Source organism: Amia ocellicauda, chromosome 2 (assembly GCF_036373705.1).
Source record: "Amia ocellicauda isolate fAmiCal2 chromosome 2, fAmiCal2.hap1, whole genome shotgun sequence".
NCBI lineage: Eukaryota > Metazoa > Chordata > Actinopteri > Amiiformes > Amiidae > Amia > Amia ocellicauda.
Genome location: NC_089851.1, coordinates 11,703,521 through 11,723,672, shown reverse-complemented (window position 1 = coordinate 11,723,672; position 20,152 = coordinate 11,703,521). Strand labels below are relative to the sequence as shown.

The 20,152-nt window shown below is 40.2% G+C and overlaps 2 protein-coding genes across 24 annotated transcripts in view; both read left to right on the top strand.

The window, feature by feature from the left end:
* The window catches only part of epb41l3a (erythrocyte membrane protein band 4.1-like 3a), a 91,498-nt gene extending 79,340 nt beyond the window's left edge, over positions 1-12,158 (top strand). For 16 of the 22 annotated variants that reach the window (XM_066718501.1, XM_066718511.1, XM_066718611.1 and 13 more), the window contains 10 exons: positions 563-631; positions 1,367-1,462; positions 1,811-2,473; positions 3,685-3,807; positions 5,213-5,596; positions 7,425-7,553; positions 7,967-8,065; positions 9,062-9,142; positions 9,425-9,541; positions 11,038-12,158. In XM_066718501.1, the coding sequence (XP_066574598.1) occupies positions 563-631; positions 1,367-1,462; positions 1,811-2,473; positions 3,685-3,807; positions 5,213-5,596; positions 7,425-7,553; positions 7,967-8,065; positions 9,062-9,142; positions 9,425-9,535 (1,755 nt within the window). In that variant the 3' untranslated portion in view covers positions 9,536-9,541; positions 11,038-12,158. The remainder of the gene's footprint in view (positions 1-562; positions 632-1,366; positions 1,463-1,810; positions 2,474-3,684; positions 3,808-5,212; positions 5,597-7,424; positions 7,554-7,966; positions 8,066-9,061; positions 9,143-9,424; positions 9,542-11,037) is intronic. The other 6 variants (XM_066718619.1, XM_066718559.1, XM_066718577.1 and 3 more) reach the window with 6 other exon arrangements.
* A 3,531-nt stretch (positions 12,159-15,689) lies between these two features.
* Positions 15,690-19,564, top strand: zbtb14 (zinc finger and BTB domain containing 14). Of its 2 annotated transcripts, none has more exons than XM_066718653.1 (2): positions 15,690-15,843; positions 17,567-19,564. In XM_066718653.1, exon 2 carries the CDS (start codon positions 17,581-17,583, stop codon positions 18,913-18,915), a length of 1,335 nt encoding a protein of 444 aa, XP_066574750.1. In that variant the 5' UTR covers positions 15,690-15,843; positions 17,567-17,580; the 3' UTR covers positions 18,916-19,564. The 2 variants fall into 2 exon arrangements, with proteins under 2 accessions (XP_066574750.1, XP_066574759.1); XM_066718662.1 differs by lacking the exon at positions 15,690-15,843 and adding an exon at positions 15,963-17,481.
* The last annotated feature ends 588 nt before the right edge of the window (positions 19,565-20,152 follow it).

Sequence of the window (20,152 nt, the reverse complement as noted above, 5' to 3'; positions counted from 1 at the left end):
AAGCGCCTACAATGGGCACGTGAGCATCAGAACTGGACCACGGAGCAATGGAAGAAGGTGGCCTGGTCTGATGAATCACGAGTTCAAGGTGTTGACTTGGCATCCAAATTCCCCAGATCTCAGTCCAATCGAGCATCTGTGGGATGTGCTGGACAAACAAGTCCGATCCATGGAGGCCCCACCTCGCAACTTACAGGACTTAAAGAATCTGCTGCTAACGTCTTGGTGCCAGATACCACAGCACACATTCAGAGGTCTAGTGGAGTCCATGCCATGACGGGTCAGGGCTGTTTTGGCAGGGGGACCTACATAATATTAGGCAGGTGGTCACAATGTTATGGCTGATCGGTCTATATGTAGTTTTACACACAATATAATCAAATATAATTACACACACACACACACACACGGGGTTAAATACAGCATGTAGGCTAAATGTGTGAAATAAATTTTTCGTGCCATTACGTGTGTGCTTATAAATTTAAATACCAACTTATTTTCACTAAAGGGAAAAGTCTGAAAATGCATGGTCAATTAAGCAAATCTGGCCTTTTTTCTTTAGACCAAAGAAGAAGCAAATGCAAAGGCAGGTGAACTCCATGACGTTAAACAGAGTTTCATGGAATTCAAGGTAAGAGTTGGTTCTGTACTCAATCAGGTTACAGAGTTACCGTTTCTTGAAGCTTTGGCTTCTGTCATTATATTATCACCCCAACTTTAACAGCTCATGTAATGTCTCTGCATTTTCAGACAGGAGGGCACAAAGACAAGGTTTTTAAAGGTCGTATCTGTGATGTTGCTGCTTTCGTACATTTCTGTGATTTAACATAACTGTTAATTTTATGTGGTTTAAGGGGCTTGCACCGTCAAGGAAGAGAATAGACAGGCAGTATTACAGTCTGCTGTATTGAGCACCTCAAGGGACTATAATTAGACATGGGGAGGAAGCAGAGATAAGAGAGAGGGTTATTACAGATGTTGTTAGTGTGCCTCTCAATAGGACTTTGGCTAGAGGAGTCGTCCTGAAGGTTTGTTATTTTAAAGCCTCACAGATTTTATTTGTTACAAATGGGAGTAATTTAATTAAACAAGTGTGTTATCCATGTATTGCTTTGAAAAAATGGGATTAGTTGAAGGGCTTTTTACCTTTTATTTCTGTGTAATGAATAGCCTGTCAGGTGGGAGGATCCAAGCAGCCTCAATGATGTCACTGCTTCCATAATCATATTTAAGAAATAAACCACGTTACTAATCTAGTCTAGAAAGAACAGCATCCGTTGACCAGTTAGGACATATGCACATGAAGGGACAAATGGCCAGAAGTGCTGGAGTCTCACTCTTACTGACCCTGCTGTTTTCACACTAGCCTGAGGACAAGACTGTACAGGAGGGCTTTGCTTCAGGCACTTTCACCGCTTCTCGTCACATTAAGACGCTGAAAACTATTCCTTCTTCCCATGAGGTTGCTTTTCCTTTCCTTACTAAACCAAAGATATAAAGCTCAAAGATGGAAGTATTGAAATATGTAATTCATGCTGTCCTTCAACTTTATTTTGTATAATTTCATGTTTGTTTTCTTATCGGTTTATTATTCGAATTGATCACTTTTCTTTACTGTTGTTTTTAGCTTAAACGGTTTTCTTGTATGTTGTATTGATCTTAATGATCAGCAGGTTAATTTGGTTTGATTTGATGTGATTTGATGCTATATGGTTTCCATGGAATTTCCCTTTTAGGTGTTTTGCCTGCATTTACACATGTTCCGATTTAAAGTAATTGGCTAATGCAGTTTTTATTATCCCGAATGTAGGATTCTGATGAGTGGGTTATTGTAGAAAAAATGCCTCCTAAAGTAGCTGCAGGTGACCAGAAAAACCTTGTCACGTACAAAGTAATGGCAGTGACTAGTACAATGTCTGACGGTGCAAAGAGCGGCAGCGAGTTCAGAACCCTTGAAGACTACCGGAGTGAAATGAGGTTAAAGGAAGAAGAGATGAAACAGAAGACGTACACTCTGGGAAAGTCTTATGACACCATGTCAGGTAAAATCGTGACGATGACGACTCGGATCAAAGACGGCGACAAGTCTGTGCAGTTCACCTCGCAGGACCTGAAGAGAAAGGTGGATCAGTCCTCCCCCGCTGTTAAGATAATTCCCGTGTCGGCCGAGTACGAGATTCTGGAGCCTTCAGCTGATAAGCTTTCGGCGGGAGATATGGGAACCTTAATCACGATCAAAGAAGCCGAGACTCCCTTGGCCTCTGATACCTTTAAAGCGAACCGGAGGAAAGGAGTGTTTATGGGGCTGAGTGATGAGAGGGGAGGAGTTCGACAGACCGAAGAGCGGGTTCTGCAGATGGATGATGTCATACAGACTGACAAGTCCCTGGGCCGATGGAAAGCTCCAGACCAGCACTTTTCTGTTGCTACTGCTCACTATGTAACCGATTCTTCGTCTGCCTCGAGAGTGGTGGTAACTGCTGGTTTTACTGCTGATATGATGTGCCCTATTGCCCACCTTACCCCCGCCCGCTCCCCCCAGCCTCCCTCATTTTACAATTTGCAGCATGATTCTCCAGGCCAACACTTTTGCATTTGACGAAAAGCCATAATTGCTTGAGAAACCCTTCAGCAGCTTTGCTTCCGTATTATGACACAAATCATTCGCCTTAGTATTTGGTGTCATTGGCCGCTTTGAAGCTGAACATAATCTTCCGAGGCACAAGCAGTTCTCCCTTCATTTTGATCTCTAGGAGGCGTGCAAATGCAAACATCCTTCAACGCACAGGCTTGTGTTCATACAAAAACTTCAGTTTGTTTGCTTTCCAGAAGTGACACTCCCCGACAAAATGGCACTGCTTCACTGGTCTGCAGTTTGACTTTTTTTCTACCTTGTGCTTCCTAATTTCTCTGCTGCTTTACCTTGCTGTTCTTTCTCTGGGCCATATTCATAAGAGTTAGTGTTTTTCTGTTTCTTCAAATTTATTGGCTCTGAAAGAGAAATATTGCTGCTCTTCTGTGAATGTGTAAATCTTTAGGAACAAGGGGTTATGAAAATAGACTGCTACTTTATTGTAGCTTAATTCAACTGAAGTTGTTTCAAGGAATGTATTTATTTTGTGGCGGGTCGGGGGGTTCTTTAACAATTAATTATAGTGTTCAGTTTTCTATGTATGCCTTGATAGTAAGTTGGTCCTCTAGTTTAGTTTAAATACAAAAAGGTGTTGTGCAGCCTGAACATTTCGTAGGATCACTACACACAACCTACCTCTCAGCGGTGGAGTTTGACAGAATGTTCTTTATTTCCGAAATGTCAGCGGTGCTGCCTATACCAGGTTTTACACATTTTTGAGGCGTCTTAATATGAACCAAAAATATTAGCTAAACAAGAGACAGCATTCCTTCACTAGCCGCTGACCAGCCACCTCTTAGGGGGCCTATGTTATGCTAGTGAATTAAGGCTCAACTGTAAAACATATATGTATGTGTGCGTGTATATGCATATTTTTAAAAAGTGTATATACGTGTGTCCTAAGTTGCTGATGTAAACTACCTTTTATGAATAAGGCCCAAAAGATTTTTTTACCTAACCCTGACTTATTTTTCTGATTCTGAACTGTCTGTCCTGCAACTGTGTGTCTTCATTCTCTTATATGTTGACTGTACATTTCTTTGTTTACTTAGACTAGACAGACCTCTGAGGAAATGTCCTTGGATCGTAAAGACCTCTCCACTTTAATTGAGTCTGCTCGAGATCAAATCGGCAATATGGGATGGGCTACCTCTGCTTCCCATAGTTGGGCTCAGGTGGCCTTTTTTTGTTCTGTATTAAGCACTCTGGTATCACAAAGTCTGGTAGTCTGGAATTGTACTGTGTATCCTTCATGTACTGCAAAATATGTCTGGTACCCTCCCCCACACAGGTTTTTAAGAACCGTAGCATTTCGACCTGAAATATGATTAATCGTTTCATAAATATGCTTGTTTTTGGTGGTCAGTTTTTTTTTTGTAATGCTTTTTAAATAACACTGAAACCTTAAATCAAAACCATAAATGTATTGCCAAACTGCACTTATAATGTATGTAGTCTGTGCTGAATATTGTATTCTTTTGCTTGGTCAATACCTGAATAGTTATTTACTGTTATAAGTTTGACAAATCTTACTTAAATTCATTCAAAACCCATTCTTTGTGGTCAGTATATTTCTGCATATTAAACAAGATGACATTGCCACTTGTACATATTAAGCACAAATACATTTTCATCTTAAATCTTTTAACGTGATCTTTATCAAGTGAAATGGAAAAGCTGTACTTATTCATTTAGCTACCAAATTTGTAAACCAGTCAGATTCTGCCGAGTCGAGGCCCTACATCTCCTGTCTGTACCAGCCATCTAAAATAATTTGAGCAGGGAAATATTACACTTCCCATGGAGGTTACATTCTGCTTTTATTTGCCCTGAATGACAGCAGGAGTCTTGTCTAATGATTTTTCAAAACCTATAGATCAGCTAACATTACAAAATAGGCCAACGTAGATATAAGTGCATTTCTTGGTCTTGTATATTATTTCCTTAACACTGCAGTTTCTAAGTGAAGGTTGTTGCTACAGACCAAAAAATAATTGAACAATAGTTAAATAATGATTGTATCTGCACTTCCTGATTCCTAAGTGTGTGGCTGTGCTCTACCTTTAAGGTGCCTTCTTGTAAATGTTCAAGATATTATATTGTGGCCTCTGCCTGACTCGACTTGCCTCCCTCACGCTAAGTGTAGTGAATCTTCAGCTGTTTGTGCTCCCTGTTTGTGAGATTACCTTCCAGAGGATATGAGGACTGCTGAAATTGTAGTTTGTCTAAGATGAAATAATGTATTTGTTGAAAGTCGAATTGTATCTGGGTCTATTGTCCTGCAGGTAATTCTCTACTGCACTCTGGGTTGCCTTTGGAAGGAAAAATGTTTATTATACTGTACTTTCGGCTTGCTTCAAACTTTGAGCGCCTCGGGCATATACTCGGCAGAATCTTGTATTGAGTATTTTGCAATCTTCCGCTTATTCCTCTCGGGTACATATTTGTGTGTCTCTTACACTTTTGCAAGTGACCTATAACCTGATGAAGATCTCATTAAAGTGCTGTTTCTGGTAGCCTCTAATGGCCTATATAACTGCTACAGCTGACCAGTGGATCTGCCCTATTTTTATCTTCCAGTCATCAGCGACCACAGTGGAGAAGGTGCTGAAGTCGGAGGTACACCAGCAGGAGCATACGGCGTCCAAGGTTGTCCAGGAGACCGTGGTGATGGCTGATGGGCTAGTGGTGAATATGCATGCAAACGGTGCTGCTGATAAAGATGCTTTAAGTGGTGCTGTTAACGCTGCCGCTGCCGCAGTGCAGGAAGTCTCTGCCCCCCCATCTCCCAAGACAGGGGAAGAGGGGTCTTCAGGGGCTGAGGAGGCTAGCATGGATCCAGCCGCTGTAACTGACCACACTGGGAGTGCTGCTGCTGCTGGTTCTTCACAGGAACAAATGCAGCAGAAGCACGATGCAGCGAAACCCATTTCAGACGCAAGCGATGATAAGCCTCACTTTGAGGTAACAAAGACCCCTTTCTACCCACGGTAGTCCAATAAATGAGTCCCCACTGTAACCACAAATTAAAAACTGTCAGCATTTATTTTTCAATACAGTGAGCGCTTTTACAGAACAACGAAAGAGGGGCTGCTTAATGTTGGTCAGGAGGGCTTGGGGGCAAAGCAGGCACGACAATCCACAGTGTGGCATAGGGGTAGCTTTTGAAGTCGGGGTTTGAATCTCGGGAACATAGAGCAGGTTAATCAGTTGGTTGAGGAGGCCTTAAATGTGCAAGGCCTGACATCTTTCACTACTGACTGCCCCCCCCCCCCCAAAGGATAGGATCGAATTCTTCATGATTTGAAAGTCACAAGCTGAACTGCAGTTTGTGTCCATATTTCTTTCCAGCATTATATTTGTTTGTCTGTATATCATGTATGAGTTCTCTTTAAGTTGAAAGTCAAAGCAGTTTTTAATTTGTATGAATCAATTCATAAGGTGTCATATGGGGTTAAATAACTGCATTCGTTTATAAGCTCTCATGCCATTAAGTCATCCAGTGTTTTTGTTCTATATTATCTACATAGTCAAGTTATATATAAAATCGTGGGAAATGGGGGTGTAATTAAGTAATATGTATCTTGGGCACTGCATAGTAGAGGAGAGACAAAATCCTGCTTTTAACAATTGCAGACAAGAAATAATTTATACCATGTCTGATTAAGCTGTTTCACTTAATTTTGCCTTTTAGCACCTTTTCATCTTGTCATTTTCCTCTTCTTCTGAAGTATGTTTCCCATAATCATTCAGTTCTCTTCCATTTTTCTGCATATCGCTTTGCTTTTTATGATGTGGGAGCATGTTGATGGGATGTAACATTTGAAGAAGCGTTTTTGTGTGTGTTTGTTACAAATGTTTGTGCTCATCTTGCTGGTGGTGTTAGTTAATGTGTGTGTTTATTTAAGGTTAATCATTGTTTGGTGCTTGAGAATCTGCAGCCTTTAATACAGAACCCCACAAGAATGGATGCATTGAGTAATCTGTTAATCAGATCATTCTCTTAAGTACAATTTGATTTAAATCAGATTTGCATTTAAAATATGCTACAAGTATGCAGAGTGTAATTTATTTTGTTTTTCTCTACGGTAGCAATTTACATATGAGATGGTATTTGGTAGCATCTATGCACCATATTTAGCAATTCATTCTTTATATTTACAGAGATACATCAGTAATATTGCCAAGACATTTGTGGAGGTCATAGAAAAGATAATACAACATACGTAGTTAATTCCATCAGTACATATCAATATAAAAAGTAAAAACTTGATAATTAATATCTGTAATGCCTATTTTATTTCATATTCAAACTATTTGGTATTCATTTAGTGAGTTTATTGCAGTATGTACTATCCATTATCTGCTTCACCTAAAACTCTTACTGCCACGGTTACCTAAAACATGCTGCTTGCTTTTGGGATGTTGAAAGCATCTTAGAGGTTTATGTTAAACTACACTGTCCATTTCAGAGAATCCCATACACATCAGTCCAGATATTAAGTTTCTGTATCCTTCCTTTCTTTTCCCTCTACCTTTTGTATTTTTCCCATAATGCCTGCTGAGTGCTGCTGTGCTGCTGCAAATGCGACTCCCTGTATTGTGTGCAGTGCAGCTTTTGACAGAACGTGCATTGCAAATGAGCAGGTTGGAAAGTCTGTGGAGGCTGTTGATGCAGTCTGACTGCAGAGATCAAAGTGCTGTGTGGTTAAGGGCTGCAGGTTGTGTTCAAATCTGTATTACTGGAATGATTTGCATTCTAAATTAATGTCGTTATTGTTTTCTCTAACAGCCACCAGTCGTGAAAACCGAGCCGTTGAGCTTCAGCACTGTCACACAGGAGGAGAGAGAAGAAATTGCCACCAAGGAAGTGCCAGTAATTCACACCGAGACAAAGACAATTACGTACGAGTCATCGCAGGTGGGTATCGCATGCACAGAGAGCCATTTATCAACTGGATTCTCATATTGCTCTTCTCCGGGTGTATACAATCCATTCAATCAGCCACATTTCTAATTTCCGTGCTCTCAAGTTATCTAATGAATTGCCTACCTATGAATCATATTAAAATACGCCCTGAAATCATACTCTTTTGCATTAACAATACTCCCTGGAGATGCATCATTTGTAAGAACCCAATTAGGTAAGACAGAAGGTGTGATGTATAGCGGGAAGAAATTACCATTGGAGAGTTCGTTGTAGACACTAGTCTGGGGGGGGGCGGGGGACATAAAAGAGCTTAAATCTAGTACAAGTGGAAGCTGGTTGATTATTTAATGCAAGGTTTGGACTGAGAATTGCCTGCTTATGATCTGTTGTCTTGGTCTGTCCAGGGGGATAGTGGTGTTGACGCTGATCCGGGGGTGTTAATGAGTGCGCAGACCATAACGTCAGAAACCACAAGTACTACCACTACGACACATATCACAAAGGTGAGGCAAGAGTCTAGTTAGAAGATTCTTATGTTTCAGAAGGAAGTTGTCAGAATAAGATTGTATTGTTTTCTAAAGTCGCAGAGGTATTTGTTTTTTTACACAAGCCAATGACCTCTTTAAAAAATGATCCTAAGATTTCAGTGATACACTAAAGACTACTTATAATCACAACACAGATTTGTATGTTGCAACCTCTCACTGTGTAGAGCATCTACTAGTCGGATCTACACCACTAGAGAGGTTACAAAGAGAAGGGCATCACTAATGCTGAGGTTTTATCAATATGCATTTATTTGGAAGAGGTTTTATTTATGTTTAATCTGTGAGTCACCGTGGATAAGGGCGTCTGCCAAGAAATAAATAATAATAATGATAATATCAGCCTGGGACTCACTCAGCTTTGAGTCTCCCAGTGCTTTTAACATCCATCCACAAGTAATGCACATCTCAGCTAGAAATACAGTTGCTCTGCACACTGAAAGATGGCATGATCCTTCTCCAATGTATTGCCAACATAATAAAGAAAACAGATTGTGCAATGAGACCCTTTTTGGAATGGATGGTTTTCCAGGCTTCAAGATCTGCTTTTGTTGTAAGAGCCCTATTTGCCTTTGTTTTCATGCTGGACGATACAATTCCAACTTTGGTTTAATTATTCATATAATAACTGCTTTTTAAAATACATGTCTGCCTTTATGTTATGACTGTATGTGTGCCTGATTATAAACACTACCGGCCCATACTGTACTGGTACCTCTAGTCAGGGCACAGGCAAAATGCACCTCTTCCACATTGGGTTTGGTCTCGCCCTGAAATCCAGTATTTATTTTAGAATATACAGCAGCACGATGCATGAAACTAGTTTTACAAGAAGTACAGTCCTTCTACATCTTGAGCAGAGTGAGGCAACCAGTGTTTAATAGTTTCTAAGAGCATGCTGAGTTTTCATAGAGGAGGTTCCCCATTTACCACGACTCCCCTTTTCACCTCCAGACTGTGAAGGGAGGCATCTCGGAAACGAGGATTGAGAAGAGGATAGTCATCACGGGCGATGCAGATATCGACCATGATCAGGTAAACCCTGCAGTGCTGGCGCCGGTCTTTTACTCTCTTACAAACATGTGCTTTCAACAACAACACGTAAAGATACACATTTTAAAAAGCGCGAGACGAGAGGTGGAGAACAATGTGCATGCTGTCAAGGTGGTGATTTTTCTTTTCTTTTGAGATGGTAATCGTCTTTAATCACACTCTCATTTGTAAATGATGTAAATGACCATGAATCTCCCACCCTGCGTCTGATCATGCACGTTCCACCTCCTCTTTGTTTTCCCACCACTGGTTTCCTCGAGCTAGGCCCTGGCTCAGGCAATTAAAGAAGCCAAAGAGCAACACCCTGACATGTCAGTGACCAAAGTAGTGGTTCATAAAGAGACAGAGATCACGCCCGAGGAGGGGGAAGAGTGACGGCAGGTAAGAGGAATGCAGATGCAGCTCTGGTCAGCTTGCGGCAGGGCCACCTCCCATCCATCGCCTCCGACCGCAGCCCTCTGACTGGCAAAACAACTAACAAAAAAAAGAGAATAACCGAGATTGTCAATATTTTCCTTTGTTCAGTAAAGCTTCTCTGAGTAACTACAGCTGGGGCTGATCCGTTAGTTGTTTAATTTGAAATTGACAAAAGGCACATGCTGTAATTTCTCAAGCCCCGTTTGGCGCCGCTCCAAAATCATGATCCTGTACAATCAATGATTAGGCTCCTATAAGGCTGAAGAGTGTGCCAGTTGGAGGTGGTCTAGGAGATGCTTTTGTTTAATTTCTTTATGCTCCAAGCCAGCCCTTTACATCTCCGCCGATCATCCTTGCTTTAATTGATCGAATCTCTCTCGTTCTCATTGTTTTACAGCTTGTTTTTGTTTTGACATGCTGTTTTAACGTTGACCTGTACACGTTAACCCAACTGATTTAAAAACACCTTCTGTTTTTAAATGAAAAGCATTTTTTATTTTTTATTTCTGGTTTCCAACTGCATGATGCCTAATGAAGAGATAACAATCCAAACATTTTGCTGAAAATGATATGGAAAGTATCGGTTGCCTCCTGCTTTGTAGACGGTGCTTTGTGTTGGCTTGACAAGATGCTTTTTAACATGAGATTAATCCAGCTCTGTCACAGGCATGCTCCACAACACAGACCAGTACTGTGCTTGTCAGACGGCTGCTTGTTTTCTTAACATTTGTTTTATTGTTTTATTTGCATGTTTCTTTTTATGGGCTTATAAGTATGTAATATGTACTGTTCAGTTAGCTGTGTTCAAGTTGACAGTCTTTTAGTGACTGATCCAAATACAAAAGGAAGCTTTTTAACCTCCATTTTCGAGGACGAACCGGTGGTGTTTTGGTCCAAAACCCATTTAAAGGACCTGTAGTTTGTGTTCACCGTTACAATTGTGAGCACATCCGTGACTGATGATCTCTCACTGAGTTTCAGTTAACTAAATATCTCCATAACTACACTATATCCTGGAGGTGCAATTCCTCCGTAACAGACTTCACTAGACCCAATTTGTATTTGCAAACTGGAACATTTTAAATCATTTGAAAATATAGTTTGTGGAGGTGTAATGTCAAGGGTTAATGAACACAAAACATAATGAGCTCTCCAGGTCCACAGAAAAGCAGAAGGGTTGCAGTGTAAGAAATGTATCCTGTGAAATGAATCTTAAGAACTTCATATACAATCTTCTATAGTTTAGAAGCCCAGAGGATATATGCATGCATAATTAGTTTTTTTTTTTCCTTAAAGGAAAAATGGCATTTCTTCTACGCAAAACAAACGTAATGGTCTGAAAAGCCACCTTCTCTAAAGACGTTACACAGCAGACGGACGTAGCTTTCATCAGCAGGTCCATATTTAAAGTTAGGAGTAGTTTCTGTGATACTGAATTGCTCCTCTCTCTTTATTTTTAGGAGTAAAGGCCCCACTTCAGAGGAAACGTTTTTTTTCCACATCACTAGGATATAAGGATGCCTGTATGGAGTCGGCTTTGACTTCATATGCCAATATTCATTCATGGATATCTCACTGCATTGGACCACACTGTAAGACTAATCACCCTTTCATCGTCACTTTATGGACACTGGCTTAAACTCAAAATCAATCCAATTTACATATTGGAAAATGCATATTGCATGGAATTGAAGCAATGCTGCATTGTTAAAAAAAAAAAAAATGTAGACAAAAAAATCCAGGTTCCTACTATACCTGCACGTTAAAAAAAAGGCAGTAGAATTAAATGTAAAACAAAACAAAACAAAAAAACTTTTTACTCACTGCCAAGTAATGAAAGAAAAAAGATAAAGTAGCTACATTTTATTTATAAAAGAAAACCAATCACCCCAAATGCTATAGGCTGTATGTGTAAAGTGCATAATATTTAACCATGCATTAGATGTGCCAACGACATTACTGAGCTCATATCTGTTTACTCCAACACCTTGAACTGTGTAACTGGATTTTATCTGATTTTACTGATATTGCCTGCTAAACAACAATGAACCTTAACATTTTAAAGGACTTATTATGGTACATACATGTGCTTCTTAGGCAGACAAATACTATTCTTAGATAATGATAATGAGTTAGTTATTTTTACTTGAATCGTATAATTTTGTTTTTCCACTAAGTTCCACGATAACATGACAAGGCTATACGTAGAATATTTCTGTATTAGGAAAAAAAAACTAAACCTCTGAACGAGACGATGCTGCTTGAAGAACAGACTCTGTAACTTAGCTAAAGTCATGAGTGTTTCTTGAGGTTGATTGTATGTCTATCCTGTCTATCATCACGTCAGTCAAAGACAATAGCTGTGGAGTCCCAGAACTCACACGAAATTCACTTTGTAGTGCACAGCCAAGCCTTAAACTGTACAGAAAGAACAGCGACTTCATGCGACCAGAAACCACACTAGTGTCGGTGGTTTCTGTGGGTCCATATGAAGGATATTCTACCCATCCCGTCATCAGCTGCAATACCATACATGTTGAATGTATGTTTCCGCATTAATGAAATAAAAGTGGTAAATGCATTTCAATGATTTTTTTGTCTTTTCTTTTTAATAAAATATGCTGATAACACCACTGGTTTTCCTCTATTACTTCTGATGCGACCATCTGCGATTCCCTCACTAGGACTGGAGATGTCATTGTTTTTTTCTCCTAAGTGCACTGACCATATCGTTGTGAATCAATGAACAGTCTGAATAAAGAATATAGACATCTAAGGTGGTGCAAAGTATGTTGACGAAAACTGTGATAATGGAAGTCTTGTGTCTCAAAAATAAAGACCAGGCATCAATGAAAACAATGAGCGATCTCTGCCAGGGGCGATCCCCATACATGTCAATAGTGTTTAGAATCAGTCCACAGCTTAGGTGGAGACTTTTATGTATCGTTAATCTATTTAAAATGTCACCCATGTGTACAATCAGTCCTGGGTTTTGGAACAAATTGATGGAATGCATTAATTGTATTGACAAACCATGATTAAAGGACATGTTAAATAAGGGAATGGTTAATACAATTTGTAGAAGGAAAATGAATCTCTCTCAGAGGTGGCTAAATTCCAGACATGGGGAACCGTGTTTATAGATGCACACTGTAAGAAGCAGCTAACAGAGTGACGTCAGGTTACCATGGAGTCTGGATACAGCAGCACAGTCCTGGGGGAGCAGTGAGCGAGAGGGGAAGAGTGGAGGGTTTCAGAAATGAAACGGTTCTGGCCAAGTGTTCCATTACAGCGGATCATTTAAGTGCAATTGCCATCCTCTGTGTTGTTACTGTTGCAACTGAATGTGTTTACAAGAAATGATGTACATCTGTTTACAGCCATGATGTGTGTATGTACAAACACATGTGTATAATATATATGTATGGGGGTGTGTGCATGTATGTTGTTTTGATATGCATGAGCCCTCACTGTGAAATAATATCAATGCTGGCTGGCAGTAAACTGTCCAAATGTAACAATGTGATGGTGCCCTTAAAGAGACTGTAACCTCTTTCTATGGCATAAGCTCATGCTTTGATCACTGTCCTGCACAACACTGACTCATTCTACTGGCGCCGTTCAGCCACATTGACCTGGAGACATACCTCTGTGTTGATGGCATGCTTACAGGGTAAGTGAATGGCTGGCAAATCTGTGATGGAAAGCTCTGATCCATGTCCCATACTAGGAGGCATTAGCAGTAGCCGTTTGCAGATTGCCTTCATATAGCTTTACATAAACAAAAATGTCCTCTGAATTTCACATGACCTTCGGCATAATCCAGCACCATATGAAAACAAATTAATATGTGGCTGTTTGAAATGCATCACAGAATAACATAAACCACTGACGATTTTCATGTTACCAGCATAATCTATATCATTGCTGTCTTCAGCCCCTGTCACTCCACTGCTAAACGAAGGACAGATACAAAATGCTGTGGGGTCAAATATAAATGTCACTTAATGCAGTGTGTGTAGCACGAGGGTTTTGTGATCTTTGGAAAGGTTGAAAAGATGGTGCACTGAACTGCACTGCTGAAACAGTCGAGTCCCTGGTATTGCTGCGAGTGTTGTTTAACCTTCCTTAATCAAAGGTGAGAGATTACAATTTACCTCATTCTACTATAAAAATGAAATAACACTTTGAACATGCACTTCTTAAAAATACATTTAGGTTTTGAAGGACAATTCCATTCCACAGCCATTGTGTGTTAACTGAGGGGTCACATTGGCCTGACATGTTATTACCGTAGGCTTCAGATCTCTGTTTAGAGATTCATCTGGGCTTGTGCAACTGCAGGGCTGCTTTGAACACAGGGTGGAATTCACAGGCTAATTTCCAACATTTTCTTTCTGTGATCCCAGCAGACTTGCATGCAGTGTTGGCAAAATTGTACGTGTGTGCAACAGAAGGAAAGAAGACGTTCACTGAAACATTTATTTCAAATGAGCAATCTTGCAGTAAAACTATGAATCTCTCATTTCATTAAGAGGGAGTAGGACAAGACTAATATAAGTCAATTTATGATAGCAGATAATGCACCATTTTGAAAGAGAATCCCCAAATTAAAAATATGGTCTACATTATGTATGCAGATCATGGAGCTGCTCATTTGAGTGCATTGCCTAATCTATCAATGTAATATGCATTTTCTTATTTCCATAAAGAAATACAGAGCTTGAGAATGTGAAAATCTACATTAAAAAATATGAGACCATATTAATGAGGATACTAAAATAATGATATACTAATTATACTGAAAGTTTTTACTCAGATATCAAGAACAGAGAAAAACGATGCAGCAGTTATTGCGTTATACAGTTCAACCGAGTAATGGTTATATATTTTCATCATGTAAAAGAAAAGTCATATTAAATCAGTCTGTATCCATCTCATGCACTGCATTACAAAGAGACTTCAAAACTATGATTAGTTTCAATTGACTTGTAAGAGACCACAATTTACTGGGGGTGCATTCCAGTCGCGTTTAAGGAAATTATACAATAAACCCCTGGCTTCATTTTACAAGAACACATTTCTCGGAATTGCAAGGACCTGCTGAATTGGAAAATAAGTGCTTTAATAGATTTCAGTTTCTTGTGAATTACCTGACATCTAGTGGTAACTCTTCATTATTACAGTTGTTTGTTTTGTTTTATTGTATTGTTTAATCTTTGTAATGAAAGTTTATTATTTTAATAGCCACATCCCTTTAATTAGCATACAACTTAACTGAGTGTTGTTGTTTGTTTGTTTGTCTTCTCGATCTATTTTTCGGTTTTTGTGTTACTATATGTTATCAGTATTTACAGTTTCACAGCATTAATTTTAATACAAAACAGAAACAAATTCTAAATGAGTTGAATTATACTTTTCATAGTTTCAAACTATTTATGCATGACAACTTAATTATAATGCTTATTTTCAGCGCTTCAATGTACCCAAGTTATTTATCAATAAATATAACTTTACAATATTTTTTTAGATTCTTGATGGTATATAGTATTACTTGTAATAGATTGCATTCCAGGTTTAAATTAATAAGCTTCCCATACTTCCTTCAGACGGGTTATCTTGTTTAAAAGACTACTGTAGTATATTGTAATACACTTTCATATGGAGTTGACTTCTCTCACATTTTTTATTTTTGTTGTATCTGAATAAAAGTGTGTGTTAATTGTTCATGGTTTGTGTTTATTTCTGTCTGTTAATCAATCTGTGGCTACTCTGAGAAGGGCGCTATACAATATAAACAAATGACTGATTGATGAAGGTGTGCTGTCACTATGACCCGGGCTGAGGGGCGCTCCCGCCTCCCGCTCGTACCCGACACATTCGCGCCCCGCTCCCGCTGCCCCGGGCCCGCGCCCCGGCCCGCGCCTCTGTGCGTGTGTGTGCGGGCCCGGCCGTGCGCAGGAGTGCGGGGGTGTGCGGGGTGTGTGCGGGGTGTGCGGGGTTTGCGGGGAGCTGCCCTCTCCGCGGCTGTTTCTCTACACTTCCCTCTACGGCGCTTGCGTCAGCGCCTCTCCGCGCACCCGCCCCCCCGCCAGTGCGCGTGCGCGTCGGCGCTCGTCAGCCGCCCGCAGTTCCGTGCCTGCGCAGCGCGTCCTTCCGCCAGTGCTCGTCCTCAGGGCAAAACCGCGCAAAGTGTCTTTCCGTGGCGCTCCGGTGCCGCCGAGCACGTACTATCGCAAAAAAAAGGACGTAGAAATTGAGCCCAGGTAAGCACTTGTGCATCGCTCGTGTTGCGGGGCGCGGGGGCCGCTGTGCGCATAATGTGAGAGCGGGATGCTGCGCGCTCACGCTTTGTCGTGCGAGGAGAGTTCATGGCGCTCGGGCAGCGTGCGGGGCTCCGCGGCGGGAGAGACACAGACAGACAGACAGACAGACAGACACCGCCGTCCTGCTCTGCATTAGCGCTAAAGACTCGTGTCAGGCCTTTTCTTTCCTAGTGGACGGATTCAGGGAGGGTTTCCAGCTGCATCCAGGGTTGACTTAAGATGGAGCGACCCAGAGACGAGCAGTGCCTTAAAAACGACTGTAGCTCAGGACACTAAGACTGCAGGAGCCCGTGTGGAGAAATGGCGTGAGCCCGTCCGCTTTACCCGCCTCTCCCGTACGGACGCGGCCCTGCGGCGCTTTAAACCCGCCTTGTTCGTCCCGCTGTGCTGGAAACGCAGACCGACCTCTCCAGATGTCGTTTCTTCAGGATTCAGCTTTTTCAAACGATTAAACGAATCTCCTCGACTTGTGTTGCACCCCGGCGTGGCACTTGTGAGGATATACAGAGGATACAGCCGACCCAGTGCGGGAAACGCCGGCGCTGCGTGCTGTCCTGGCAGGAGTCTTCCAGGCATGCGCAGTGGGGCGCCCGGCGGAGCTGCAGTCCTCCGTGCATACAGGCGCCCTGCGCTGCCCGTCTGTGCAGTGGCCCATTCTCCAGATCTGCAGCTGCCAGAACATGTTTGCGATTGTGTTTTTATTTATTTTTGTTCTGTTATTTTGATAGGCGATTATGACCCCCTTAGAGTGGAAATAAAAACACCCACACAAAGCGTGGCTCCCAAAATGAATCTGTATGGAAAATAATCATTCATGATGTTTAAATTCACTGCAGATTTGTAAGGCAAAATACCCTGCCCTGCCCTCATGTGCGCCAGTCTGTCTCAACTTTAGCTGTGCGTTATTATCTATATTGTTGTGCATTCAATCCCAGTAAGGTCCAGGTGCATATTTGGTCCAATCTTGGTCACATCATAGAGCTTGGTCCACTTTCATACTTAAATCATATTGCTTTAGTCTTTTGGTAATTTCCATATTGAAAAACAATCGCTTCACCCAGTCACATTCAGAAGGGTATTGCATGATGTTCATTAATGCAACTATATTAATTCCTAATTATCCTATTTGTGTACATAGGAAAATATCGCAGACATTCACTTCATTGCCTCAGTGTTTTACATAGTCATTTTGACAAACTAACTAACCTGTTGTGTGCTTCACTCTGCCTATCATATTACCTTCATAAAGAACTGCATTTGATATTTAACTTTATTGTAACTCACTAAATGTACACATTTCTATTAGTTATGTCTATTATAACTAAACACAATTTAATCTGTTGCTGTATGGATTTGTTTATTATTTATCATGCTACAATTTAAGTGAAAATAGAGTGTAATCACTTAAAATATATATGCCTAATTATATGTGTGTGAATATGAATGAATATATAATAGACTACATATAATCTAGTTATTTTTTTATTTTAAGGATTATGATTGAAGAAGTTCCTGGAAACAAGCTTTTTCAAAGCTTTGCTTTCATGCATGGTTTAAACTAGAATGCCCCAAATTTAGGTATACATTGGTATTACAGCTATAAATTACATAATTATGCTGTGTTGTATTAATGCTTGAAGTAATTGTTTCTTTTAATTTGCAGGGAAATTTGAAGCCATGTCAGAAACTGTGAAATACGTTGACGACGAACACAAAACCATTTTCTTGAAGATATTAAATGAGCAGAGATTGGAAGGAGAATACTGTGACATTGCAGTAGTTGTGGAAGATGTTAAATTTAGGGCACATCGCTGTGTTCTTGCAGCTTGCAGCAATTATTTCAAAAAGCTTTTTAAAAAGCATGAAGTTGACAACTCTTCTGTGATAGAGATTGATTTTTTACGCTCAGATATATTTGAGGAGGTACTCAATTATATGTACACAGCTAAAATTTCAGTGAAGAAAGAAGATGTAAATCTGATGATGTCCTCTGGTCAAATCCTCGGCATTAGGTTTCTGGATAAGCTATGCTCACAGAAACGTGACTTGTCTCCTCCTGAGGAAAAGAGTGACCACAGAAAAGCCAAGTTTCCCTATGACATAGTCAAGATCGCCATGCCAAATGCAGAGGCCCAAGAAAACCAAGACGATGATGTTGAAGTGCTTGGAGACCATGATGAGAGCCCTTCTGATGATGTTGTGGAAGAATCTCAGCCAAATCAAGAGATTGAAAAGTCACCGAATAGCACTTTGAGGGTGCAAGAAGCAATTCTTAAGGAACTTGGCAACGAGGACGTTCACAAAGTGAGCTGTTATGATCAAGAGGTGGAAGCCATGGAAAATGAGCCCAAAGAGATGGGCTCTCAAACTCCCCAGACTCTTACGTTTGCTGACAGCATAAATGAGGTAAAAGATGAGCAAGCACCAGGCTGGCCATCGTCCGCTAGCGACATGAAATTTGAGTATCTGTTATATGGACACAGAGATCAGCTTGCCTGCCAGGTATGTGGCAAGACTTTCATTGATGAAAACCGGCTGAGAAAACATGAAAAGCTGCATTCTGCAGAACGGCCTTTTATTTGTGAGATGTGCACCAAAGCCTTCACTACTCACGCTCATTTGAAAGAACATCTAAAAATCCACACGGGCTACAAGCCTTACCGCTGTGATGTGTGTGGAAAATCTTTCATCCGGGCTCCTGATCTGAAGAAACATGAACGAGTCCACAGCAATGAGCGTCCCTTTGGGTGCCAGATGTGTGATAAAGCCTTCAAACATAAGTCTCACCTGAAAGACCACGAAAGACGTCATAGAGGGGAGAAGCCCTTTGTTTGTAGCTCCTGTACGAAGGCTTTTGCCAAAGCCTCTGATCTGAAAAGACATGAGAATAACATGCATAGTGAACGTAAACAGGTTCCTAACAGTGCCATGCAGAGCGAGACGGAACAGCTGCAAGCGGCGGCCATGGCGGCTGAGGCTGAGCAACAGCTGGAATCTATAGCGTGTTCATAAGACACGCACGTCCAGCCCACCCTGCCATGCGCCAGTCGCCTCACCATTTCTGAAGGTCAGAGTGTGACCTATTTTTGAGGTCAGAGTCTGCCATGTTATTATTTTTGAAATAATTTTAATGTACATAACTACTTTTTACAATATGGTTTAAAAATACTGTTGTATGAGTGCATATACACTTGTATTTCTGTTCTTAACAGACAAAAGTTTTTCATTTTTTTAAATTTTGGGTGTTGTTTATTGGTATTTAAAGTGATACTTTTTTTTTATTTTTTTATGTAACATGTGAAATGGGAGTCAGTTTTCCTTTACATAGAAAATACCAAAGTTGTGTGACCCATACCTTTGGCAGTTTCATTGGAGGGGACCGCTTTGCCTTAATTTGGTTGACAATGTATGTACTGTTATACAGTACCAATTTTCTATTTAAATCTTCAGAAAATATGTAATATTTGTAGCATCAATGGAAGTACCTATTGTTTGATGCCTAATGTATAAATTAAATTGGTATCTTAGGTTTTATACATGGTGTACATAGTTTAATGAGTGTGATGGGAAAGGCTGATATTGGGGACAGAATTTGAAAAAATATCATGTAACAGAGCACTTTTAAATATTTTTAATGTAATAAATGCATTACTTACCGTTATATTGTGGAGTAACATGTTTTTGTTTGTTAAAGATTGTTAAATAATACTATGTAGGTTATTTTAAAGGATGATCTTGGAAGCTTTCTAAATATATATTTTTTTAAGGATACATTTATTAATCCTTATTTTCTGCAAATATCATTCTCTTATTAAGAATTCTGAATACATTCAAAACAAAGGAGATTTAATGAAGAGAGATTGTAGTGTTGACACATCAGTAAGCCAGAATGCAGTACAAAATCTATACAATTGTATGTCACCTTGAACAGCAGGGGGCGTTATCATTATTCAAGGAGAATCGTGAGTTACTTTACACTCCTCCTAAATGCATATTTGTCTGTCATTAGCATTTTTGGCCACAATGTCATGCATTTCTCAAAAAAGTGGAAAAACCAATTAGAACATGTGTTCATGGAATAATTATCTCTAAGCAGTAGAACCATATTATAACTTTATGAAATTGAATCTAAAATATTATAGTAACGTAACTTTCTATGATTGCAGACTGAAGAATATTAAGGTAGAACACTCTAGGGTCAGACTTGCATAATCAAGAGTATCATGGAATACCTTTTTATATATTTATA